At 46.6% G+C, this 26,396-nt stretch overlaps 2 protein-coding genes across 2 annotated transcripts; one reads left to right on the plus strand and one right to left on the minus strand.

Moving 5' to 3' along the window:
- The first annotated feature begins 187 nt into the window (after nucleotides 1-187).
- On the plus strand, nucleotides 188-4,936 carry LOC112555946 (mannose-P-dolichol utilization defect 1 protein homolog). Its single transcript, XM_025224559.1, is given in 7 exon segments — nucleotides 188-322; nucleotides 1,052-1,141; nucleotides 1,519-1,584; nucleotides 1,792-1,924; nucleotides 2,239-2,372; nucleotides 2,375-2,442; nucleotides 3,231-4,936. Coding segments are annotated over 6 exon segments (822 nt in total). The 5' UTR covers nucleotides 188-322; nucleotides 1,052-1,053; the 3' UTR covers nucleotides 3,564-4,936.
- Nucleotides 4,937-6,527: 1,591 nt separating this feature from the next.
- LOC112555595 (G2/mitotic-specific cyclin-B-like) lies at nucleotides 6,528-10,414 on the minus strand. Its single transcript, XM_025224026.1, has 6 exons — nucleotides 10,197-10,414; nucleotides 9,946-10,050; nucleotides 8,103-8,264; nucleotides 7,671-7,868; nucleotides 7,263-7,505; nucleotides 6,528-6,917 (listed from the first exon to the last, which is right to left on the minus strand). The coding sequence occupies exons 1-6, from the start codon at nucleotides 10,329-10,331 to the stop codon at nucleotides 6,816-6,818; spliced, it is 945 nt and encodes a 314-aa protein (XP_025079811.1). The 5' UTR covers nucleotides 10,332-10,414; the 3' UTR covers nucleotides 6,528-6,815.
- Nucleotides 10,415-26,396: the final 15,982 nt, after the last annotated feature.

Consider the following 26,396-nt stretch of genomic DNA (forward strand, 5'->3'; position numbering starts at 1 on the left):
CCATCGTGAACATCTGGACTTGTGCATCTCACCCCTCCCCACCCACGTCTTCGCCGCTGACGAGACCTAGTGAGTGGTCCTCCAAGAGTTTGTGCAAGCTACACTCATCCACCACGTGACCAGTCTCTGTGCTTCCTGGAGCCAGGTGTTTTCGCAGTCAAGCGAACAGCAAAACATCTCCCTGCCTGCCTGTTAGGACCCTGACCTCAACGTCCACAGCTTTTCAATCCTACCAACCACTCCAAGACTTTTGGCTTCAACCTCATCCTTCCTGGAATATTGTGAGCGCTGCTTCCCCTGTAAACCTCCCATCTTTTTGAAGGTTTGTACAGCTTACACATCTTAGCTTTACTAATGTTTGTGTTGTCTTCATGTTTCATGTTTGTAAACATTTGGCCCATGCACTTACCGTTGTTGACATTTGTGCTGTGGGGATGTCCAATGGCCAAGCCGAGTGGTGGATCTGAACCCTCATTATTAATTCTTTTCCTCCGAATTCATCGCAGTCAGCTTTCTGTAATGTTTTTGGAGATGATTTTACTTCATGAGAATATATCACAGTCGGCTTCTTGATATTTGTTTAAAATGGGTTTTACCTCAGCCCAATACGACCTTTACGATAAGTTCAGTTGGTAAGATTTGGCGGATTTCTGTTGCAACGGTTTTCCATGCAATATTTCAAGGCTCGAGCTGTGCCAAGGTCTGTTCCACAAAAGAAACATGCGAATAAAAACAGTAATGGAGCCGCCATTACCATCTCAGAGGGCACCAAAACACATCTACAGTGCTTCTACAACTATTTGCTCTGTTGTTATTATGTTTGTGTGTTTTTCTGTTTAGTAAAGCGCTTTGAGTCTGCCGTTAATGGTGGGAACAAGCGGTATATAAATCAACATCTACTACTACTGACAACAACAATAAACATAAGTTGGTGGAGGTCAGGGTTCTCTGTCACACACCACTTTTCACACAAACCTTGTGGCGTTGCTTGTGTGTTTTTGTGACGAGAGGGACAAGATAAATAACTGTTGATAACATCTCTCATCGTCAGACATGGCTGGTGCTGCAGGTGTGGTGATGGCGGCGCACATGATGCCGGCCAAGACAGTCCTGTTGTCGTCACGGAGCGCGGCATATAACGGTGAGTCTACCCTTCCCTCTGTCATGGTGAACCTGACCCTCCGTCGGACAGTTCTGTCGTTTGGTTTGTTAGTTTGAGTACGAATCGACTCTTACTGTCGCCACACGTGCTAAACACTCACACACACACGAGTTAGCATGTATGTCATTATTAGAGAGAGACGTGTCTAGGGTTGAAGTCTCATGTTCGTGTCTACTGAGGTAGACAGCATGCTGTGTACTTAGGTTTTGTTGTTTGGTCTCATTTGTAGGGGGGAGGTTATCAGTTGATATTTGATGAGCGAGTACCTTGCATGTTTGATAACATGTTTGTATCTGTGTTTTATGGCCAGGGTCTTCCTATGGTAACACACTGGAATGATTTCTTTGTTGTTGCAGACCTTCGTCTCATGGAGTGCCTGACTCGCTTCCTCGGTTATGCCCTTGTCCTGACCATGTCGGGCTGTGAGTTCATGTTCATTTCTTCATCTATCCATACTTCTCGTGTGATACTCTAGCGCTGTTCCCGGTCTGCTTACTCTGAGAGAGAGAGAGAGAGGGGTGTTAGAAAGATCGGATGTGGATTGACTTTGATGGTCCATGTTTTGTTGTACAATGTATTTCTCAGCTGTGAACATGTTACTGAACACTGGCGTATTTGTCTGTGCTCAGTGCAACTACCGCACATCTTCAAGTTACTGAAGTCACGGTGTAGTCAAGGAGTGAACATCGTGCGCGTGGCCCTAGAGCTGCAGGCTGTGTCGTCAAATGTCGCCTACTGCATCTACCACAACTTCCCCCTCAGGTGAGCAGGTCAAGTCGTCTGCTGTCCTGTACTTCTCCACTCAATTCTGGACTCAAAGTTTACACATAGGCAACCATGCAGCAGTCGTGTGTTGTCTTCAAATTGAAAAATTGTTGTGGATACGTTCGACACTTACACCTTTGCTAGGTGTTCCTATCATGGATCGAGCTCTGACGAGTGTTTAGAACATCGCCATATCTCCCTGCCATTGACATTTATTCTTATCATTGTTATGTTTTGTTAATATTGTTGTTGAATAGTATATAAACTTGGTAGTAGTATCCAGTGGGTAACGGCCCGTAATTCACGTGCAGTACGTGGGGGGAGAGCATGCCGCTGATGGCGCAGTACGTCACCGTCACGTGCCTGCTGCTACTGTATTCCGGACGAGAACGTCACATGCTGGTCTTTGTGGTGACTTACGTCACGTGCATGCTGCTCCTGCTGCTGGGGTGATGCCCAGTCACGTGATCGACCTGCTGCAGGTCCTCAGCATCCCCCTGACTGCCGTCAGCAAGGTCAGACATCTATGTACCTGCGCGTCTGTCTGTGTGCTTGATGATGACTGGGCTGAACTTTATTACAGTGTTACGCAAGTGTGACGATCCCACTAAAGACAGGGAGAGGAGGTGTCGGGTACCCATCCCACTAAACACACTGGACTGCGGACTGGGGCGTGGCGTTGTCTGTTGGCAATGAAGCGCCTGTAACAGATCGGGCGAGACAGAGATTTTTGACTTTGTGCGTCGGTTAAAATAATTAACGGCTGGGTAACAAATGGCAAAGAAGACGCCATTTTGCAAAACTATAGCCGACATCTTATTTGATAAACTTGTGAAAGGATGAGGGCACGATACCTTTGGTGCTTACTGTGGGCATCGTGTGTCTGGGGTGGGTCGGGGAAGCAGACGACAGATACAGAGTGACTTTTGACTGTACAAGCTCCTCCTACTGGTAGCCCAGTGTTGTAATGGCGCGATAGTAGATCTGTGCCGATGTCTGCTGTAGTGGTGGTAGTCGTTGACGTAGTGCATGAAGATACGAGCTGAGCTGATGGCGATGGTGGTGGCGATGACTCGTCACACACCCCCACAAACGAATGAAAAAGCGAGGTCAAAGGTCATGACGCCATGCACATCAACTGCCTACTGTCCCCTGACGTTGTTGTAGTTACAGTGGTGGGTGGTGATATGACTTGGGACTGCTAAAGGGGTGGATGATAACATGAGTTGTGAGGACGGGGATGGTGGTCGTTATAACCGTAAGAAGCAAAGGAATCACCCAGCATGCCATGTCTTGTCCGCAGATGCAGGAGATCTACAGCAGCTCTCGCCATGGTGGTCACGGGCAGCTGACATTCACATCCCTTCTCCTCCTGACTGCTCGCAGTTTGGGGCGAGTGATGACGTCAGCAGTGGACACGCGTGACGGCCTCATGGTGCTGTGCCACGCCCACTCCTGTCTGTGGGAGGCCACCCTGACGTGTCAGGCTCTCCTGTATGTCCGCCGCCAGCGCCGCCTGCAGCTGCAAGCCCTGAGAGAGAAGACAACTGTGGCTGACTGTGTTGAGGACGACGGCGAGGAGCCCTACAGGCCCAGGAGAAGACGATGCAGCTCCGTGACGTCACGTTGCGGTTGAACACAGACCGACTTTCTCTCCGGCATCAACTCAACGGACTAGGGTTAGACTAAACACTGCTACTGAAATCCTCGCCAGCCTTACTGTATATTTCGCTCGTCTGGCACCTCGATGTTAGGGCTAGGCCAAACATCAATGCCAACTCTGTACTGACAGCAACACAAGACTGATGTTAGGCTAAACCTTTGGTGACACTTGTGCCAACCCTATACTGAGAGCAGAACAAGTAAATCCTAGGCCAAACACTTAGTGACACTTGTGCCAACCCTATACTGAGAGCAGAACAAGTAAATCCTAGGCCAAACACTTAGTGACACTTGTGCCAACCTGCACTGACAGCAGAACAAGTTAACCCTAGGCCAGACACTTAGTGACACTTGTGCCAACCTGCACTGACAGCAGAACAAGTTATGGTTAGGCCGAACACCTCCAGATTCTGGTGCCAACCCTGTACTGACAGAAAACCAAGTTAATCTTAAGTTGCTGGACACCTGGTGATACTTGTGCCAACCCTTTTGTCTGCAAAGAACACGTTTTGGGGATGTTTTTATAATTTTGAGAAGGCATGCGACACTACCCGGAAGTAAAGTATTCTGTTGGACCTTAAAGCCCTTGGCTTCCGGCCACTCTTCATCAAGAATTTTCTTTGGCATCACCTCTTTCATGTTCAAGTATGATCTTTCCTTCCTGATTCTTAGGAAGAGTAAATGGACGTCTTTCAGGGAAGAATTCTTTGACCAACTCTTTTTAACATTGAAATAGATTCAATCTTGAATTCTGTCCCTGTCCAGGTTTGGAAGCCTCGTTATTTGTTGATGACTTTGCATCCGAGCCCGATCTCTACCATGCCTTCAAGGTTGGCTTCAACTGTACGTTAACGGTGTGCAAAGGTTGGTCACAGAAAATGGCTTAAAATTTCTTACTACCGTCTCTGAAGGCAGTAACAGATATAAGCAGCAAGTCTACGAGGGAGGCCCGTTACACGTGAACGCGTAGCGCTACATGCTGGCACTTGCAGTCTGGGACATTGGAGAGTGAGGAAGAGGTCTCCGCCCTCGCAAACGACAAGAAGGGGATACACCGTGGAACCGGCAACAGCAACTCTGCCACCCGCTGCTCGGGGCATCTGTGTGCGCCAGTAGTGTGCCGAGGCAATTCTGCGACTGTCCACTACTGGTTGTCGAGGGGCAGTCAGTCGCGAGGACACTGCCGTGCTCCCAGCTATGAGCGAGACTGGGAAGGTGTACACAGGCCCGTTCTTAGCCCCCGCGGGGCCCGAGGCAAAGGGCATGTGCGGGGCCCTCACGCCACGATCACACGGTTTTAGTTGGGATCTAAAATCACTTTTTTCCTCAGGGATATCTCGTCTTTTATCATTGACAGCACGCTGCATACACATTACAAGTTCCATATGCCTAGTTACCATATCAATCAAAAGCGCGGGGCCCCTTGAAGCGCGGGGCCCTAGGCAGATGCCTCGTCCGCCTGCCCCTAAGCACGGCCCTGGGTGTACATGTCGTGAGGTGAAGCGTTCGTCGGACACGGACTCGGAGCCAGGAAGCGCACCTGGCGGGAGAAAAGTGTGTTTTTGCTATAGTCAGATTTCACTGACCTGATGTCAGGTCGTGTCATATTATATATGTATAGTGTGTATGATAGCATTCAATGAAAATTTTCATTATTATTATTAATAATAATTTGTTTGCTGTATAACAGTGTTGCTGGTTGTGTTTGCACACGCGTGTGGAAGTGCTAATAAAAGGGTGAGTGGGTGTGAGAGGGTGAAAGTCGGGTGAAGCGAGCCAGCCTCATTCGTCACAAGAAAGCTATATTAAGTGTGTTCATAATATATAATATAAGGACTTTGATACTTCTAAGGTGGATGGCTGCCATAGGCGACTGTAGCCCGTTGTGCTAAAGACGTCTTTGTAGTGGTGACGAGCGCTGGCAAGTTTTTTTCGGCCCTACACCAGAGCCGTCAGGGCCGGTGTGGTGTTACAGTGGTGTCCTCGACGCACATGCCTTTAGTTCGCTCACACGCTGTGTTTAGCCTTTTGGACCGAGTGGAGTAGACTTCCAGGCCACCTGCTGCCATTGCGCTGTTGGAAGTGGAGGGCTGCGAACTGTTGAGAAATAGTTTTGTATTCATTTCTTACGCGCGCGCGCTAATCTACAGTGTGCTTGAGAAATGGAGGGGGAATGAGGGGAATTGCTATTTTACGCCGAGCCAGCAACCATATCCCGGCAAGGCAGCCAGACCTGTCAACACCTGCCTAAAAACTGCAGAAAAAAACCGCCTGCCCTAACGAGAGCTCAACCCAGGGCAGCCAATCTTACTGTATTGGTGACAGGCGCTAACCGTTGAGAAATGCAGGAAAATCAAGTGATGGGTTGAAGACAGTTTAAGACAGCAGGAAATTTTATCAATATCGTTGTCCCGCCTTTTAGAATGTTTACAAACTTAAGTGCATGCTCCACCAACATCCATTACATTTCAAGCTATAAAAAAAGAGATATCAAGTCTGTAAGCATGCTTAGAGGTGGGGGTGATACAATATATATATATGTGATGTATTTTCACAGGGAATAACATTTTAAGACTTAATACTATTGCTTTAAGACGAGTTTAGGACTTAGTGCGAACTTGCCTTCTTTCCAACATATAGTACCCGATTGATTGACTTAGTCAACGATTAAAGGGAAATAGTCCATACTAGACCAAATCCTGAATGTACCAGGAGTTACCTCCCTTATGTTTTTATTCATAACGGGATGTGTTGTACGACAGTAACTTAGTAAGACACTTTCACACGACCAAGAACTACGCGGAGAGAGTGAGTTATAAATACAATATAAATACAATTTTTTAAAAATCTTACTACATAGGCATGATAAAAGGCAGAAAAAAATTAACGACGAAAATTCATGCTGTTACATCGATACAGCAAGCCACAAGGGGCGTACAAAACGCATTCCTAGTAAAGTTCTGGAACATCAACGCAAACGCGTTAAAATCGGTAATGAAAGAGCCAAAGTTTCGCTTCTGCCAGCAAGAGTTCATGGCACTTCACTCTCTCCAATGTGTCATGACTAGAACAGTAGTAATCAAGATTCATCCCTTCCATCAACGCCACCAATACAATGCACGTGATTGTCGACAAAACTCCAATAATCAGGCAGAAATTACTTAGCCATTGCTCACGTGGTCTGTCCATCATCAGAACATAGAACCCGCACACCTGTGTCCGAGCCTCACTTCTCAGATGTAAGCTGAAGAAGTACCGGGTGACCGATCAGAAACGGTTCCATGCTGACACCAAGTCGACTTGGGTCCGAGTGCTTGCTCCGTGCGCCCTGAAACAGAAGCATCCAGCTGTCGACATGAGTCTTGAAGTATTTATCTGCCCACCTAATAGTCACAGTCTCGTAAAGCTACCGTTTACCGTGAAAATCCGTCAACTCCATTGCCTAAAAACTGTTTTAATTTCGCTCGCAATCACTTTAATATCCACTGTCTACTCGTTATTCGTTTAATGAGAACTGCACGAAAACAGGCTCAAGCAGCCTGAAGTTACGCAAAACTCATTAAAAAGTACTTTCCATTGAAAAAAATGAATCGACTTTTCCAGGACCGGAGAATTTTACAGAAGAAATGTGTCTTTTGAGCCTCAAGTTTTATTTCTGAGTTTGGGAGCACACCTGGTACTTGGAGTCTGGAGCTCGCAGCAGGATCTTGGCCAGGAGTTTGACAGTTTGCAGCAAGTCTTTCTCGCTGTATTTGCTGTAAAATGCAAGTGCTGGCGTCCAACACTCTGCCTCTTGAGGGAGCAGCAGTTTCCGTGTCAGACAAAGTGCACTAGCAGCCAAGAGAGAGGGCGCCACTGGTACCACGTGAACGCTGGGAAGGCTCAGGTCAATGAGGTAGCAAGCTAAGTTCTTGATCTGTTGACAGATTTTGTTACCCACATTGTAAGACAATCTTTGATAAACCACTTGATAATGTGGTTTATCTTTCTTTGAGGCATTACACGAATATTCTTGTAGCGTTATTTCATTTCTCCATGAAAGCAACTCAAATGACAATAATAAATGGTTGGCTGCACTGACCTTCACATCGTGAAGATGTACACGGAAATACCTAGCCAAGAAGAAGTTTGGAAGTGGCATGGACACGTCAAACATGAGACATTTCAACACTTTGTGCTCCATGGCCAGTACCTCCTCAGCCACATAGGTACCTGCTGTCAGTGCACATAGGTTCTCCACCTGCCGCGAACAAGACCTTTGTCTTACTTGTGCCAGATATCAGAAAGCACTTATAACCACCAGAACAAAGTGAACAAACATATTCGACATTAACTTGTGGCAATTTAAAAAAGGGATAAGTTTACTATTAAATCGCATGTATAAAAAATGTTTCCGTATTAATTTTAATAATTTTAAAAAAAATCGACATCGCATAAAAGGATAGTTCTGCAGCTTGACCCTAGCACCCATTCTCGTGTTACTTCATCGTCAGCCATTGTGAAGAGTAGTTCAGCTCACCAGAGGCGGAAATCGCTCGATGTATTTGGCAGCGATGAAGACGCACGTGATGCCCAAGAGCTGCAGGCGCAGTAGTGGCACCGGAGCGCGCGCCAGGTATTGGTCTACAAGGGCAACGGTCAGCTGCGCCGTCTCGTCTTCAAGTTGTTCATAACTCTGAAAAGGTCAACAGTGTCACAGCAAAGGTCACCACTGAAATACGCTTTAGCGTACATGTCATCACTGACATCAGTGCACTTGTAAGAAGTCTACAGAAATCTGTTGAAGGGAATGACTGAAGGATCAAAAGGTGATGTTACTTGCTGAAGGTTTTAGTCCCTGTTTGTCTATCAATCTGTATGCTGTGTGTACGCCCAAACCTGAAGATGGTATGTCCTACGTATTACATGCTAAATTGTTTGTATGATACCATGGTGGTGCCATCAAGATAGTACTTATTTGAAAAAGTTGAGTATCTTTCATTATCAGCTTCAATTGGACATCAACACTGATACGATCTTTCGTAGGAGGCAACAACGGAAACTAAGGACTTTTGTCAGTTCTGTCATTTTCACTCCGTTCTGTCAGTCCTGCATTGAGAGTCTCATCACTTTCATCTCTTGGTTCCACAACCTCTGCCTAGAGAACATAGGCGATGTTAAGTGAAGCTAAGCACTGTCTTAGCCTAAGACGCCTACACAGCGCGCTGCATGGCAGTCGTACCTCCTTCAGTGAGTGATCTCTCTCTTAAAATGTAAGACAGCTCCCTCCCCCCGACCAAGACAAGCGCACACGGCAGTTTTGGAAGTAACAGTGGCACTTGATCGTGTTGTTTACTGATTTGTCCTGCGTCGACAATTGATAAGAGCAGAATCTTAAATACTTCATGGATCGATCAAATCCATTTGAAATGTATGAAGTCCATTTGTTTGATCGTTTCCGATTCTGTCAAAGCGAACATAACTTAGTGGAAAATGATTTTGACCACCCATTTCAAGGAAAAGGCTCTACTTCGCCTTTGTTGCAGGTAAGACTAGTTACCTTGTTGCTAATTACATTGATCTACCTCTTAGGTTCTTATCCCACATGGTACTGTGTACATTTTTTTAAAGAATAATTTTTCCCATTAACTGTCAATCCTCTCAGTCTACCGCGTCCTCCATTTCTAAAACATAAGATGGAGTGCCACCCACTATATAAATATATAATTAATAACAGTGTAATTGACAACGTTACTTTAAAATATTTAATAATGTTAGCATGACATGAAAATATGATTACATTATAAAACAATGGCGGTGTTGACGATAGTAGGTGATGTTTGTTGTTATTGCTGCTCTCAGGTCAACATGAGACCAAGAAACCTATATATTTTTGGAAAGGAGAAAACTTGAACTTTGCAATAAAAGTTAATGAAAATGTGTCTGCTTTCACTCTGGTGACACCAATAATACAAGAAAATTTACAGTTGGGTATTCTTGGCTCATATGAGCAGAGGCACAATTGTGGCCCATCCATTGTGCTCCAAGTGTTAATTGTTTTAGAGTATGTAAACATTACTAAAAGAAATTGATGTCATTGTATTTAAGTAAAACACAAAATAATGTAGCAGAGCACCCAGAATCTCCAGTATAGTTAATTTAATACATGTGTATCAAGTTGACAGACAGTTTCTTGCACTATATGTCTCACAATGTAAGCATGTAGCTCAAGAGATAAATAATCATAATATGTTAATGTTCACATCGTCCTTATTAACTAAAAATGGGATTATCATACATTTAAGAAAATTGTTTATCCTAACGCTTACCAACTTTAGGCAAGAGCTCTGAAATCCAAAAGCTATGCATTTCCTCACCTGAACTTGGATTAACCAATCAACCAAGATGGAACGCATTTGCGATGTCACCTCAGGATTGTCATCCAAGAAGTTCTCACTCAGAGTGTAGTGGTTCTCACGAGCCTGAAATAAGAGCACGCGCAGTTGGCAGCAATGAAATCATTTAGCATGCTATATGCTGTTGATTCAACTTTCATAAGCCCATGTTATGCACCGCAATCAGCGAGTTTTAGAAGAGATACAATGCCGACAATAGAACTGATATTTACCTGCATGTAGTCTATGATGTCCTGTGCGTACTCTGGACTGAAGAACAGGTCATCGTGGTCATCAATGTCGGTGACCCTCTCTGGCACACTGATGGAGATGGAGCCAAAGGGAGAAGAAAGGTTGTCGATATCCATTTGCTGATCTTCATGACCTGTATCAACCAGTTAAGAACTATTAATAGGTTCCTCATCCTACCACCTTCAAGCAATCTTACAGAATCAGGCATGAACACAGCAAGTTTTTTTCTCGTGACAGCGCAGAGCGGCGAACTGAACATAGGACTCGCCTACTGTGTGCTTTGATGGTGCGCTTGTGTTCTTGAATTTTAAACACCTGTTTACTGCCAGGACTGACAACTTGGAGTATTCCAGAAAGTTACAGAAACATCTAAATAGGTCATTGATCATTATATATTGAAGAGGAAAGTATGAGGCAAACTCAACAAAAATGCCAGAATTTTAATCCGGTTCCAGACTGCGAGTGGCCGATGGTAAATTGCGAGGAAACTAATCTCGGAACTTTCTTCATACTGCTGCTGGCATGAGAGTAAAATGTCCATCTTATTGTCCATCTTATTGATGTTCTCTGACCTATCTCGCTACTAGGTCGCTCTTGCTCATGCTCATCTATGAACTTCATGAAAACAATAACTGATAACTGCTCATTACTTTTTAAGTTCTCTACCCTTCTGATGTTCATCGTGTGATCGCTTTCCTGTCGGGAGAGTTGCAGTTAACAAGCTACATAAAAATGTATCACTTTAACTATGGTTTTGCAAAGGGAATCAACTATAAAATCACTCATTCATGTACGACCGCACTTTTCTAGACATCTCATTGCTGGAACCCGTGTATACTCACTGGATATCAACTTCACCTCCTGGCGAGGGCTACTCTTCTGGATCTCGTGACCCTGGTTTTCACCTGCGGCAGCTGTGGTGTGACTGGGGGGAACTGTGGGGACCTCACTGTTTACGTTCACGTCGCACGCAAAAGCTACGTGTTTCTGGAGGTGCAAAGGATCTTGAGTATCCTTTAATAATGATGATGATGCGAGCCATGATGAGGCTTTAGATACCAGGCCAGTTTAGCACAAATTAAAATAATCGCAAGTAAATGGTACAAACAGTCGACAGTTTTCACACTGCTACTCTCAGGACTATACCTTCAAGTAAGGTATCGGATAGCATGTATCAAATAGGAGGAACTTATATCGTCCGACATTATTTAGGCTTGAGTGTGTGAGAAATTAAGCTAAAGGTACTCACCTGTTTCTCACAGGTAAAAGCAGCGTTTGTTACCTTCTCCACCAACGGTTTGCGTCGTGTCACCTTGTTCGCTTGCAACACGTCTGACAGCTCGAGGTCTTCCGACAGGCGCCGACAGCAGGGGGCCATTTGGAGACTGACCCTAGCGACCTTCCTATCCATTGTGGTCAGTTCTGCAAGGGTAGAGAGCGGAGGCGTTAATTTGCCCTCGTAATGACTTCCTCGGTTACAATTTCAAGTACACAAAATGAGATTACCACACACTGTGTTGCCACCATTCTGTACAGCTTAAAATTGAGTCATCAGTTCTTCTAGAGAAGCAGCAATGTAGCGAGTAATAAATCTGACACCTTGTCAAAGCATTGAAAGAGGGAAGAATGAAGAATGAAAACCTTTGCATAAGTCCCTTGCTTGAAAACGTAAATCTTTCAAGATGACAATGTTTGTACTGATCATAATTATTGTCTTCCAAATTCTACATTTACCTCCTCGATGGTCTGGGGAAACTAAACTAGCGAATAAATGAATACATGTGACCGACGCTAACCACCAGATGCCTTACAGCTACACTGTGGGAACAGGGACAAGTGATTATTCACTGCAATAATCCCTGTAACATTCACTGCATTGCTAAATGCTTTACAGTATATAGCTTATGTATGTGTCAATACTTTGTGCACGTATGAACACTTCGGGGGAAAGTAATCGGCTAACACATTGTAAGAGAGCTTCTGAACACATCTAACCACTCGTACCAACCCTCACTTACACACAAGTCTCACGGCAGTGGCCAGGCTCAGTGAACTTGCCAAAGTCTTCTTGTCTTGCTGCGGCTGTTGCTAACCTACACTGACCGCCCTTAACAGTACACCTAGCTGCTAGAGTGAGTTGTTTTCAGTCAGTGCACACCAACTTTCACGTGCTCGCCGACAATCAGCAACAGAAAACTTGAAGAGAGCTTTGGAAACTGAACAACGTTCGCACTGAAACTGTACTACGAGGACTTCCATGGTTGTAGGAACCTCTTCCGCCTGTAGAGTATACTCAACTGGCGACTGAATGGAAGCCATGTATGAAAACATCATTCACAGAAACATATCAACACACACACAGGCACACATGTGCATAATACAGAAATCCCTGTAATTTTTAATATGAAACAATCCATAGTTCCATTATTTATCAACATGTGGGCACAGTCAGTAAAATAAATTGGGAGTTATTTTTATCTGAGGTTTTTGATAGAAGTTGAAATGACTTCTAGAGAAGCAGCGATGTAGCGAGTAATAAATCTGGTATGTAACTGTAACAATTCGCAATTCAAAGGCGAATGTATTTTTTTATTCTAATTATTAGTTGTCTGTGGTACCAGGGGAGAGCAGTCACGCGAGTGATGACGCAATCCCCACGCAGATTATTTCACGTCATTCGATGTGTTTTACGTAGAGAATGTTGTCATAGGCGTAACTACGGTGACTGCGGCCGCTTGAGGTTGGGAGCCATGCCGACTACATGGTACAGAGATTATGATTGGTCGGCATGGACCCCACGAAGAATCACTAAGCAGTCGTCGTGGTTACCTAGTTGCTAATTGCCTGATTGGTCAGAAGTTGGAAAGTAGCAAACTACCGTGGCTCTGTACAGAGAGAGCTGAGCAGTCAGTGGAGTAAGACCTACGAAGAGTATCAAGTCTTTGTTAGCGGACGCCAACGTCCATCCCCATAAAGGTGAAGCCGAGTCATCAACTTGTGAGCTCACAATGAGTGTAGTGTTTGTATTGGCTCGAGGAGGTATTCAGCGGGAGATCTGTGTTGTGGACAGGTTCACGAAGTTTTAGCATCACGTTACGACGGATGCTAACGCTTATCTACCGAAGGTAGACTTGGATATCACCTTCTTGCTGATTGGGAGTATAAAATCTACACCAGCATCACAGGGGATACGGCGGGTTTCTGTGTGAGAGGATATCTCGTGCGTAACTGTCGCCGATACTTCCCATACCCAGGGTAGAGTTGTGCGGAACATTTGAAGTACAGGACTTGTAACATGTAGCTGTGCCACTGGACATCTGTGCGTGTATGTGGATATCAAACGGATACTATCTACATCGCCAGGATTTGGATTACCGGATCGTCTGTCCAGTCAGCTGAGTGACAGTGAAGGCTCAATAGCTTATGGGCAGTAGGGTTTCAATGTCATATTTATCTTGTGTTTTATCTTTCCTTTCTCCCATCGTTCCATTACTTTCACGTTAAGCATTAAATGTGTTAACCGTTGGCCTGACCATTTTGTTGAAAAAAGGTGGAAGAGTGCGGCGATCGTGGTTTATATGTACATGTTACACGCGCTCGCATACAGTCCTAAAACGTTACAGTAACGTACCTTGTGTCTGCTATCCCACGATTTTGGCTTTGCCGGGGAAGCATGGGGAAGGCAATTTTCATTACTTTTATCGCAAACTTTCTATTTTCCAAAAATGTATAGCTTTGTTGGTCTAATGTTTAACCGAGAGCAGCAGTAATAAGAAGATAAACCACCCACTGTCGTCTTGAGTTATAAGCCGGTCTTTGCAACACTAAATACTTATGCAATGCTCAGAGGGTTAAATAAGAAAATGAAATATTTACGACCGTGAGTCACAACCGTAAGTACAAAACTATAGGTCTGCCTAAGTCCTTCACTGTCTAGACAGTCTAATGAGCTAAACTTGATAATTTTTTTTAAAGTCAGGGTTAGGGTTATTAGTTCGTGGACAAACCGCCACCTTCACCTGGGACATAATGAAAGCTCCAGTCCATCACCAAATGAACACGTCCCAAAAACCCTCCCCTGTTATTCCTTATACTATGGTTCTATTCGATTGTTTTAATGATGAAGGTTAATTTGGTCTTAATCTCATTGCTTATGAATAAAAGTCTACCTTAGGCACTCAGGACTTGCGCCCTTTGTGCGATATATGCAGAACAGTAACTTTAGTAAAGCAGGAATGACTCAAGGTTTCGGCGATCGACACTGTGATTAAGTTCATGATCGAAATGTTAAAAACCAATTACAGTTGTTGATTGGCAACTGATAGACACTAGTAGTTTTATGAAAACGAGAAGTGTAAAATCACACATTCTTGTTGTGACCACAGAAAAGGACATATCTTGCACCAAAAAAATTAATTAAAAAACCCCATATAAATAGTATATTAATTGTGCGATCTATAAACTATTTAGTAACTCTTTTATTGGAATTTTAGTGAACAACCCAACTTTATCAATCCTGCATTTGGAATTCCATTTTAGGATAGTTTACGTGTATCTGGTACTCAGGCCTATTCAAAAGATACCAGATGGTTTTTTGAATGTGAGACAGCAATCAATACAAACGTCATTAGACAAGAGCAATGTGATACATTCACTTATTTTGCAGCAATAAAAAAATTGAGATGTAAAACTGTGGCAATTACAGTCAAATATAATACAAAAAATCTTAGAACAATTTACAATGTTGGGTGTGTAAGGCTCACTTTCAAGGAAATGCACTTATTAAGTGGCATAATAGGTATAAAAGATTTGTGAAAAGGATTACCTGAAGCTGAAGTTTAAAAATATAAGCATGATGATCTCATGTTCATACTCTACTTTTTTCATGAACATTTTTCTGCTGTGTTTGGCTGCATGGGCGTTGTAACGGACAAGTACTTAGTAGAGGGGGTTAGGAGGGAAGATCGACAACCGTGGTTGATCTGATCTAGCGTAGTGGGCTGGAAGTTGTTTGCCCTTGAGCAAATGACGTAAACTGTGATGTCAAAACAAGGTGACGTAAAAGATAGAGGAAAATAACGTTAGAGAAAAAACGGAAAGCAGAGAGCAGACGGCGAAACAAAAGTTGGAGCTGGTGGATTTTCTCTGGACTTTCTCGCTACTGCTGCGACAGCGGAATAAGTATTACGGGAAGTAATACCGTGGGTAAACTACAGGTGGATGTACTTCACAGGTCGTGAGTCACTGTAGTCCGTGTCCGCACCGTGGGGAGCTCTGTGGCTTGGGCATCCCGCAGTACAGTTTCTTGGTGGGGCCAAGAAACCACTAACTGGCGTAAGCGAGAAAACAACGGTCCCAGAACGGAAAAACTTGGTGCAAGACTGGTGCACCGACCTCCATCTGTCGCCTGGAAGGGACAGTTCTTAACAGCCTGAGAGTAAGCGCCGGTGGAGGAAAGGTTTCCTCCCGGCCTTCAGCTAATCTAACATCATCCTGCCAAACACCTAGGAGGCGGCCGCATGTGCAAGACCGAGACGTTCCGCTTGTAAACTGTTGGTACCGTAAAAACCATTTATTTTCAATAATAAATAGACTTCGTGGAAAGAAGATCAGTGGGACTAATTAGAATAGAGGACTTGGGAGGGTCTCAAAGACTTTAATATAAAAAGGTTAATGTTTCATCAAGAACGAATTTTTTTTTTTTATTCTTCATCAGTGACAATATTTATGAGAGTCGATTTTATTGTTAACTTTAATAGTACGTTGGATGAATGATAATATATTGGTAATATATCTTGTGTGGCGAATGAAGGAGTGAATCTATGAGTGTTGATACTTTGCCTTTGTTTCATTTGACATTGTATTTGAATTGAATAATTATTCGTGCCTCTAAGAAGGTACGCCCACCCTCAAGCGATCAGGATATTTTGGTTTGTGGAAAGAATGCGCGTCTGTGGATGGTCCATGACAGGCGTGTAATGTGCTGTGACACCAGAACACTATATACTATGCACAAGTACAATTCTTGTACCACTTTATCATGCATAAATCAACTACATTTGTTTTTATGTAGACATATTTTGATATTTTAGCTACCACCAATAATGGGTAATTTGAGCTTCAGAGGGGCTCGGTGAAGCCTCTTCTAAGCCTTGGCGAAGACTAAGGGAAGCCTAAGTGAAGCGTAATTGAAGCCGTTCTGAGGCCGTGGTGAAGCCTCGGTGAAGCCACGCTGAAGACGCGGTGAAGGCCCTCTGAAGCCTTGGTAAAGCCGCGCTGAAGCATCGGTGAAGCCGCGCTGAAGCTGCGCTGAAGCCTCGGTGAAGCCTCGGTGAAGCCGCGCTGAAGCCGTGGTGAAGCTGCGGTGAAGCCGCAGTGAAGCCTAAGTGAAGCCTCATTGAAGCCGCGCTGAAGCTTTGGTGAAGCCCCGTTGAAGCCCCTCTGAAGCCTCTTTGAAGCCCCTCTGAAGCCACGCTGAAGCCTCGGTGAAGACGCTCTGAAGCCCCGGTTAAGCCACGCTGTAGCCGCGTGAGGCCTCGGTGAAGCCATGCTGAAGCCTCGGTGAAGCCTATCTGAAGCCGCGGTGAAGCCCGTCTGAAGCCAAAGTGAAGCCTCATTGAAGCTGCGCTGAAGCAGTGGTGAAGCCGCGGTGAAGTTTTGGTGAAGCCGCTCTGAAGCCGCGCTGAAGCCTCGGTGACGCCGTGCTGAAGCTTCGGTGAAGCAGCGGTGAAGCCCCTCTGAAGCCTCGGTGAAGCCGCGCTGAGGCCTTGGTGAAGACCCACTGAACCCTCGGTGAAGCCCCTCTGAAGCCGCGCTGAAGCCGCGGTGAAGCCTCGGTGAAGACGTGCTGAAGCCTCCGTGAAGCCGCGCTGATTCCGCGGTGAAGCCCTCTGAAGCCTCGGTGAAGCCGCGCTGAGGCCTTGGTGAAGACCCACTGAACCCTCGGTGAAGCCCCTCTGAAGCCGCGCTGAAGCCGCGGTGAAGCCTCGGTGAAGACGTGCTGAAGCCTCCGTGAAGCCGCGCTGATTCCGCGGTGAAGCCGCGCTGAAGCCTCGGTGAAGAAGCTCTGATGCCGCGGTGAAGCCGCGCTGATTCCGCGGTGAAGCCGCGCTGAAGCCGTGGTTAGGCTAAGTGAAGCCTCATTGAAGCAGCGCTGAAGCCGTGCTGAAGCCTAGATGAAGTTGCTCTTAAGCCGCGCTGAAGCCTCGGCGAAGCACCTCTCAAGCCGCGATGAAGCCGCTCTGAAGCCTCGGAGAAGAAGCTCTGAAGCCCCGGTGAAGCCGCACTGAAGCCAGGGTGAAGCCGTGCTGAAGCCTCGGTGAAGCCGCGGTGAAGCCGCGCTGAAGTCTCAGTGAAGCTGCGCTGATGCAGCGGTGAAGCCGCGCTGAAGACGTGATGAAGCCACGGTGAAGCCTCCGTGAAGCCTCTCTGAAGCCTCGGTGAAGCGCTCTGAAGCCGCGATGAAGCCGCGCTGAAGCCTCGGTGAAGCTGCTCTGAAGCCGCGATGAAGCCTCTGTGAAGCCGCACTGAAGCCTTGGTGAAGCCTCGATGAAACCGTGGTGAAGCCTAAGTGAAGCCTCGGTGAAGCCTCGGTGAAGCGTGGTGAAGCCTCGGTGAAGCCTCGGTGAAGCGTGGTGAAGCCGTGCTGAAGCCTCGGTGAAGCCTCATTGAAGCCGCGCTTAAGCCGCGGTGAAGCCCCTCTGAAGCCAAAGTGAAGCCTCATTGAAGCTGCGCTGAAGCCGTGTTGAAGTCTCGGCGAAGCCGCGCTGAAACCGCGGTGAAGTTTTGGTGAAGCCGCTGTGAAGCCACACTGAAGCCTCGGTGAAGCCTTAGTGAAGCCGCGCTGTTGCCGCGGTGAAGCCGTCGTCTCAGACTTTCTCGACGTCGTCTCGGACTTTCTCGTATTCGTTTCGGACTTTCTCTTCGTCGTCTCGTACTTTCTCGTCGTCGTCTCCGACTTTCTAGTATTCGTCTCGGACTTTTTCGTCGTCGTCTCGTTCTTTCTCGTCGTCGTCGTGGACTTTCTAGTATTCGTCTCGGACTTTCTCTTCATTGTCTTGGACTTTCTTGTGTTCGTCTCGGACTTTCTCTTCGTCGCCTCGGACTTTCTCGTCGTCTCGGACTTTCTCTTTGTTGTGTCAGACTTTCTCTTAAGCGTCTCAGACTTTCTCTTCGACGTCTTTTACTTTCTCGTGGTCGTCTCCGACTTTCTAGTATTCGCCTCGGAGTTTCTCGTCGTCGTCTCGGACTTTTTCTTCGTTTTCCCGGACTTTCTCATTTTTGTATTGGACTTTTTCTTCGTAGTGTAGGACTTTCTCGTATTCGTCTCCGACTTTCTCTTCATTGTCTCGGACTTTCTCGTATTCGTCTCGGACTTTCTCTTCTTCGTCTTGGACTTTGTCGTCGTCGTCTCGGACTTTCTCGTATTCGACTCGGAGTTTCTCTTCGTCGTCTCGTACTTTCTCGTTGTCCTCTTGGACTTTCTCGTATTCGTCTCGGACTTGTTCGTCATCGTCTCGGACTTTCTCTTCGTTGTCTTAGACTTTCTCTTCGTTAGCTCGGACTTTCTCTTCGTCGTCTCGGACTTACTCTTTGTCGTCTCGGACCTTCTCGTATTCGTCTGGGACTTTCTCTTCGTACCCTTATTTTTTCATGTTCTTTCTTATTTTTTTCCATTTTCGCCCTTATTTCCCCCCTTATTTTTCCTCATGTTCTTCCTTATTTTTCCTCATTTTCTTCCTAATTTTTTCTCTTATTTTTTATCCTGTTCTTACTTATTTTTCCCGTAAGTTTTCCTTATTTTCCACTTTTCTTCATTTTCTCCTTATTTTTCCTCATTTTCTTCCTTTATTTTCATTATTTTTCCCCTTATTTTTCCTCATTGACATGGAGAAAAAAATTTACTCATCACTTTCTTCTCTTTGGTATTAGAAACTTATAGAGTACATCGTTCCGTTAAAGTATGCTCAAATGGATTGCCGGACTTTCTCTTCGTCGACTCGGACTTACTCGTATCAGTCTCGGACTTTCTCGTCGTTGTCTCGGACTTTCACTTCGACGTCTCGGACTTTCTCTTCGTTGCCTCGGACTTTCTCGTATTCGTCTCCAACTTTCTCTTCGTAGTATCTGACTTTCTCGTCGTCGTCTCGTACTTTCTCGTCGTCGTCTCGTACTTTCTCGTATTCGTCTCGAACTTTCTCTTCGTCTCGAACTTACTCTTCGTCGTCTCGGAGCATCACCATAGCATAGCCTGAGCATCACCATAGCACAGCCTGAGAATAGCCTGAGCATCATCATAGCACAGCCTGAGCATAGCCTTAGCATCATCATAGCATCGCATGAGCATAGCTAGAGCATACCCTGAGCATCACCATAGCACAGCATGAGCATAGCCTGAGCGTAGCCTGGGCATCACCATAGCACAGGCTGAGCAGAGCCTGAGCATCATCATAGCACAGCCTGTGCATAGCATTAGCAGCATAGCCTGAGCATAGCAATCCATGAGCATAGCCTGAGCATAGCTCACCATAGCACAGCCTGAGCATAGCATGAGCATGTCGTGTGCATAGCCTTAGCATAGCTGAGCATAGCCTTAGCATAGCGAGCATAGCCTGAGCATCACCATAGCACAGGCTGAGCATAGCATGAGCATATCGTGTGCATAGCCTTAGCATAGCTGAGCATAGCTGCATAGCTGAGCATAGCTTGAGCATCAGCATGCCTGAGCATAGCTTAGCATAGCAGCATAGCCATAGCTTAGCATAGCGTGAGCATAGCCTGAGCATCACCCATAGCACAGGCTGAGCATAGCATGAGCATGTCGTGTGCATAGCCTTAGCATAGCTGAGGCTGATAGCTGGAGCATAGCTGGAGCATAGCTTGAGCATAGCCTGTGCATCACCATAGCACAAGCTGAGCATAGTCTGTGCATAGCTTGAGCATAGCGTGAGCATAGCTTTAGCATAGTGTGAGCATAGCCTGAGCATCACCATAGCACAGGCTGAGCATAGCATGAGCATGTCGTGTGCATAGCCTTTAGCATAGCTGGAGCATGGGCTGAGCATAGCTGAGCATAGCAGCTAGCAGCATAGCCTGAGCATGCAGCATAGCGGAGCATGAGCATAGCTGTGCATTAGCTTGCTGAGCATAGCTGAGCATAGCTTTAGCATAGCGTGAGCATAGCATCTAGCACAGGCTGAGCATAGCATGAGCATGTCTGTTAGCATAGCTTAGCATAGCTGGAGCATAGATGAGCATAGCTTGAGCTAGCTGTAGCATAGCTGTGCATCACAAGCTTAGCCATAGCCTTAGCATAGCGATGAGCATAGCGTTGCTTGGCATAGCTGAGCCATAGCTGGAAGCATAGCTTTAGCATAGTGTGCAGCATAGCCATAGAGCATCACCATAGCACAGGCTGAGCATAGCATAGCATCGTGTAGCAGCATAGCTTAGCATAGCTGGAACATAGCTGGAGCATAGCTGGCAGCATAGCTTGAGCATAGCGTTGAGCATAGCCCTGAGCATGTGGCACAGGCTGAGCATAGCATGAGCATGTCGTGTGCATAGCCTTAGCATAGCTTTAGCATAGCTTGAAGCATAGCTGGAGCATAGCTTTAGGCATATAGCAGCATAGCCTGTGCACACCATAGCAGGCTGAGCATTAGCATGAGCATGTCGTGTGCATAGCCTTAGCATAGCCTTGAGCATAGCTTAGCATAGCGGAGCATAGCGGAGCATAGCATGAGCATAGCTTGTGAGCATAGCTTTAGCTAGCGTGAGATAGCTGAGCATAGCTGCATAATAGCATAGAGGATGCATAGTGGCATAGCTTTAGCATAGCTGAGGCATAGCTCTGAGCATAAGCGTGAGCATAGCTGGAGCATAGCTGAGCATTAGCTAGCACAGGCATGCATAGTGAGCATAGCATAGCATAGCATAGCTGAGCATAGCTGAGCATAGCTTGAGCATAGCGTGAGCATAGCTTTAGCATAGCCGTGAGCATAGCCTGAGCATCAGCACAGTGAGCATAGCAAGCATGTCGTGTGCATAGCTGAGCATAGCTATAGCATAGCGAAGATAGCTGGATTAGCATAGCCTGCATGGGCTGATAGCTTGAGCATAGCCGTGCAAGCTGAGCATAGCCTGAGCATAGCATGAGCATGTCGTGAGCATAGCTAGGCATGAGCTGGAGCCGCATAGCTGCGCTTAGCATAGCTGGCATAGCGTGAGCATAGTTTCCATAGCGTGAGCATAGCGTGTGCTGAGCATCACAAGCCTAGCACAGGCTGAGGCATAGCATTGAGCGTGCATAGCCTGAGCATAGCTTAGCATAGCTGGAGCATGCTGAGCAGCTGATTGAGAGCATAGCATTAGCATAGCATGGAGCTTGAGCATAGCGTGAGCATAGCCTGAGCATCACCATAGCAACAGGCTGAGCAATAGCATGAGCATGTCGTAAGCTTAGCTGGAGCCTTAGCATAGCTGGAGCAGGGCTGAGCATAGCGGAGCATTTGCATAGCGTGAGCATAGCCTGATAGCATCACCATAGCACAGGCTGAGCATAGCATGAGCATGTCGTGCATGCATAGCCTAGCATTAGCATAGCCTGGAGCATAGCTGGACATAGCTTGAGCATAGCCTGGCAGCTGAGCATAGCTGGAGCATAGCTTAGCATAGCCACAAGCTGAGCATAGCATAGCTTGAGCATAGCACAGGCTTTAGCAGCATAGCCAGATAGCTGCACCATAGCTGAGCATAGCTGAGCATAGCAGCATTAGCTGAGCATTAGTGGCGTGTTCATAGCTTAGCATAGCCTTAGCATAGCTTAACTATGGCTGAGCATAGCTGGGCATAGCTTAGCATAGCGTGAGCATAGTTTAGCATAGCGGAGAGCATAGCCTGAGCATCACCATAGCACACGCTGATAGCATGAGCATAGTCGTGTGCATAGAGCATAGCTTAGCATAGCTGGAGCATTGTTTGAGCATAGCTGGCAGCATACTGAGCATTTAGCATTAGCATGAGCATAGCCCATAGTGAGCAGCATAGCCTGAGCCATCTAGCACAGGCTGAGCATAGCATGAGCATGTCGTGTGCATTCAGCCTTAGCATAGCTTAGCATAGCTGTTGCTGGAAAAGCATAGCTTGAGCATGAGAACTAGCATGAGCTGTGTGCATAGCTAGCAATAGCATAGTGGCATAGCCTAGCATAGCTGAGCATAGCGCTGAGCATAGCTTTAGCATAGCGTGTGCATAGCCTAGCATAGATAGAGCGCACTAGCTGAGCAGCATAGCTTAGGCATAGCTGCGGAGCATAGCTGTTAGCATAGCTGAGCATTAGCATAGCTGGAGCATAGCTTGGAGCATGGGCTTAGCTAGCTGTAGCATATAGCATTGAGCTAGCCTGAGCATAGCTTTAGCGTAGTCTTAGCATACCCTGCCTGCATCACCGATAGCACACGCTGAGCATAGCAATGAGCATAGCATCGTGTGCATAGCCTTTAGCATAGCCTAGCATAGCTGGAGCATGGGCCTATTTTTAGCTGGAGCATAGCTGGAGCAATAGCTGAGCATAGCTTTAGCATAGCGTGAGCATGCCTAGCTTTAGCGCTGAGCATAGCCCATAGCATAGCTCTGTGACATAGCCTGCCTGCATCACCATAGCACAGGCTGAGCATAGCATGAGCATGTCGTGTGCAAAGCCTTAGCATAGCCTTAGCATAGCTGGAGCATGGGCTGAGCATAGCTGTAGCATAGCTTGAACATAGCGTAAGCATAGCATTAGCATAGCGTGAGCATAGCCTGAGCATCACCATAGCACAGGCTGAGCATAGCATGAGCATGTCGTGTGCATAGCCTTAGCATAGTCTTAGCATAGCTGGAACATGGGCTGAGCATAGCTGGAGCATAGCTTTAGCATAGCGTGAGCATAGCTTGAGCATAGCGTGAGCATAGCCTGTGCATCATCATAGCACAGGCTGAGCATAGCATGAGCATGTCGTGTGCATAGCCTTAGCATAGCCTTAGCATAGCTGGAGCATGGGCTGAGCATAGCTGGAGCATAGCTTTAGCATGCTTGAGCATAACGTGAGCATAGCTTTAGCATAGCGTGAGCATAGCCTGAGCATCACCATAGCACAGGCTGAGCATAGCATGAGCATGTCGTGTGCATTGCCTTAACATAGCCTTAGCATAGCTGGAGCATAGCCAGCATAGCCTTAGCATAGCCTTAGCATAGCTGGAGCATAGCTTGAGCATAGCTGGAGCATAGCTTGAGCATAGCGTGAGCATAGCCTGAGCATCACCATAGCACAGGCTGAGCATAGCATGAGCATGTCGTGTGCATAGCCTTAGCATAGCCTTAGCATAGCTGAAGCATGGGCTGAGCATAGCTGGAGCATAGCTGGAGCATAGCGTGAGCATAGCTTGAGCATAGCTTGAGCATAGCCTGTGCATCACCATAGCACAAGCTGAGCAAAGCCTGAGCATAGCTTAAGCATAGCGTGAGCATAGCTGGAGCATAGCTTTAGCATAGCGTGAGCATAGCCTGAGCATCACCATAGCACAGGCTGAGCATAGCATGAGCATAGCTTAAGCATAGCGTAAAGCATAGCTGGAGCATAGCTTTAGCATAGCGTGAGCATAGCCTGTGCATAACCATAGCACAGGCTGAGCATAGCATGAGCATGTCGTGTGCATAGCCTTAGCATAGCTGGAGCATAGCCTGAGCATAGCTTGAGCATAGCCTGAGCTTAGCTGGAGCATAGCTTGAGCATAGCCTTAGCATAGCCTGAGCATCACCATAGCACAGGCTGAGCACAGCATGAGCATGTCGTGTGCATAGCCTTAGCATAGCTTGAGCATAGCATGAGCATAGCTGGAGCATAGCTTGAGCATAGCCTAAGCATCACCATAGCACAAGCTGAGCATAGCCTGAGCATATCTTAAGCATATCGTAAGCATAGCCTGAGCATGGCTTGAGCATCGCCTGAGCATCACCATAGCACACGCTGAGCATAGTATGAGCATAGCTTAAGCATAGCGTGAGCATAGCTGGAGCAAAGCTTTAGCATAGCGTGAGCATAGCCTAAGCATCACCATAGCACAGGCTGAGCATAGCATGAGCATGTCGTGTGCATAGCCTTAGCATAGCTGGAGCATGGCCTGAGCATAGCTGGAGCATAGCTTGAGCATAGCGTGAGCGTATTATGAGCATCACCATAGCACAGGCTGAGCATAGCATGAGCATGTCGTGTGCATTGCCTTAGCATAGCCTTAGCATAGCTGGAGCTTGGCCTGAGCATAGCTGGAGCATAGCTTGAGCATAGCGTGAGCGTATTATGAGCATCATCAGCATAGCACAGGCTGAGCATAGCATGAGCATGTCGTGTGCATAGCCTTAGCATAGCCTTAGCATTGCTGGAGCATAGCTTTAGCATAGCGTGAGCATAGCTTGAGCATTGCCTGAGCATAGCCTGTGCATCACCATAGCACAAGCTGAGCATAGCATGAGCATAGCTTAAGCATAGCGTAGGCATAGCTGGAGCATAGCTTTAGCATAGCTTAAACATAGCCTGTGCATCACGATAGCACAAGCTGAGCATAGCCTGAGCATAGCTTAAGCATAGCTTTAGCATAGTGTAAGCATAGCCTGTGCATCACCATAGCACAGGCTGAGCATAGCATGAGCATGTCGTGTGCATAGCCTTAGCATAGCTGGAGCATGGGCTGAGCATAGCTTGAGCATAGCGTGAGCATAGCTTTAGCATAGCGTGAGCATAACCTGAGCATCACCATAGCACAGGCTGAGCATAGCATGAGCATGTCGTGTGCACAGCCTTAGCATAGCCTTAGCATAGCTGGAACATGGGCTGAGCATAGCTGGAGCATAGCTTCAGCATAGCCTGAGCATAGCTTAGCATTGAGCGTAGCTTTAGCATAGCTGAGCATAGCGTGAGCATAGCCTGTGCATCACCATAGCACAGGCTGAGCATAGCATGAGCATGTCGTGTGCAGCCTTAGCATGGAGCCATTAGCATAGCTGGAGCATGAAGCGGTGAGCTGACATAGCTGTAGCTAGCTTGAACATAGCGTAAGCATAGCAAGCTTGGCATAGCATAGCGTGAGCATAGCCTGAGCATCACCATAGCACAGCTGAGCATAGCATGCTTTAGCATGTCGTGTGCATAGCCTTAAGCATAGCCAGCATAGCTGGAACAATGGGCTGAGCATAGCTGGAGCAGCATAAGCTAGCTTGAGCATAGCTTGAGAGCATAGCCTGTGCATCACCATAGCACAGGCTGAGCGCATGAGCATGTCGTGTGCATAGCCTTAGCATAGCCTTAGCATAGCTGGAGCATTAGGGGCTGAGCATAGCTGGAGCATAGCCTTAGCATAGCGTAACATAGCTTTTAGCATAGCGTGAGCATAGCCTGAGCATCACCATAGCACAAGCTGAGCATAGCATGAGCATAGCTTAAGCATAGCGTAAGCATAGCTGGGGCATAGCTTTAGCATAGTGAAAGCATAGCCTGTGCATCACCATAGCACAGGCTGAGCATAGCATGAGCATGTCGTATGCATAGCCTTAGCATAGCTGGAGCATGGGCTGAGCATAGCTGGAGCATAGCTTGAGCATAGCGTAAGCATAGCTTTAGCATAGCGTGAGAATAGCGTGAGCATAGCCTGAACATCACCATAGCACAAGCTGAGCATAGCATGAGCATAGCTTAAGCATAGCGTAAGCATAGCTGGAGCATAGCTTTAGCATAGTGTAAGCATAGCCTGTGCATCACCATAGCACAGGCTGAGCATAGCATGAGCATGTCGTGTGCATAGCCTTAGCATAGCCTTAGCATAGCTGGAGCATGGGCTGAGCATAGCTGGAGCATAGCTTGAGCATAGCGTAAGCATAGCTTTAGCATAGCGTGAGCATAGCCTGAGCATCACCATAGCACAAGCTGAGCATAGCATGAGCATAGCTTAAGCATAGCGTAAGCATATCTGGAGCATAGCTTTAGCATAGTGTAAGCATAGCCTGTGCATCACCATAGCACAGGCTGAGCATAGCATGAGCATGTCGTGTGCATAGCCTTAGCATAGTCTTAGCATAGCTGGAACATGGGCTGAGCATAGCTGGAGCATAGCTTTAGCATAGCGTGAGCATAGCTTGAGCATAGCGT

Source organism: Pomacea canaliculata, linkage group LG14, assembly GCF_003073045.1.
Source record: "Pomacea canaliculata isolate SZHN2017 linkage group LG14, ASM307304v1, whole genome shotgun sequence".
Taxonomy (NCBI): Eukaryota; Metazoa; Mollusca; class Gastropoda; order Architaenioglossa; family Ampullariidae; genus Pomacea; species Pomacea canaliculata.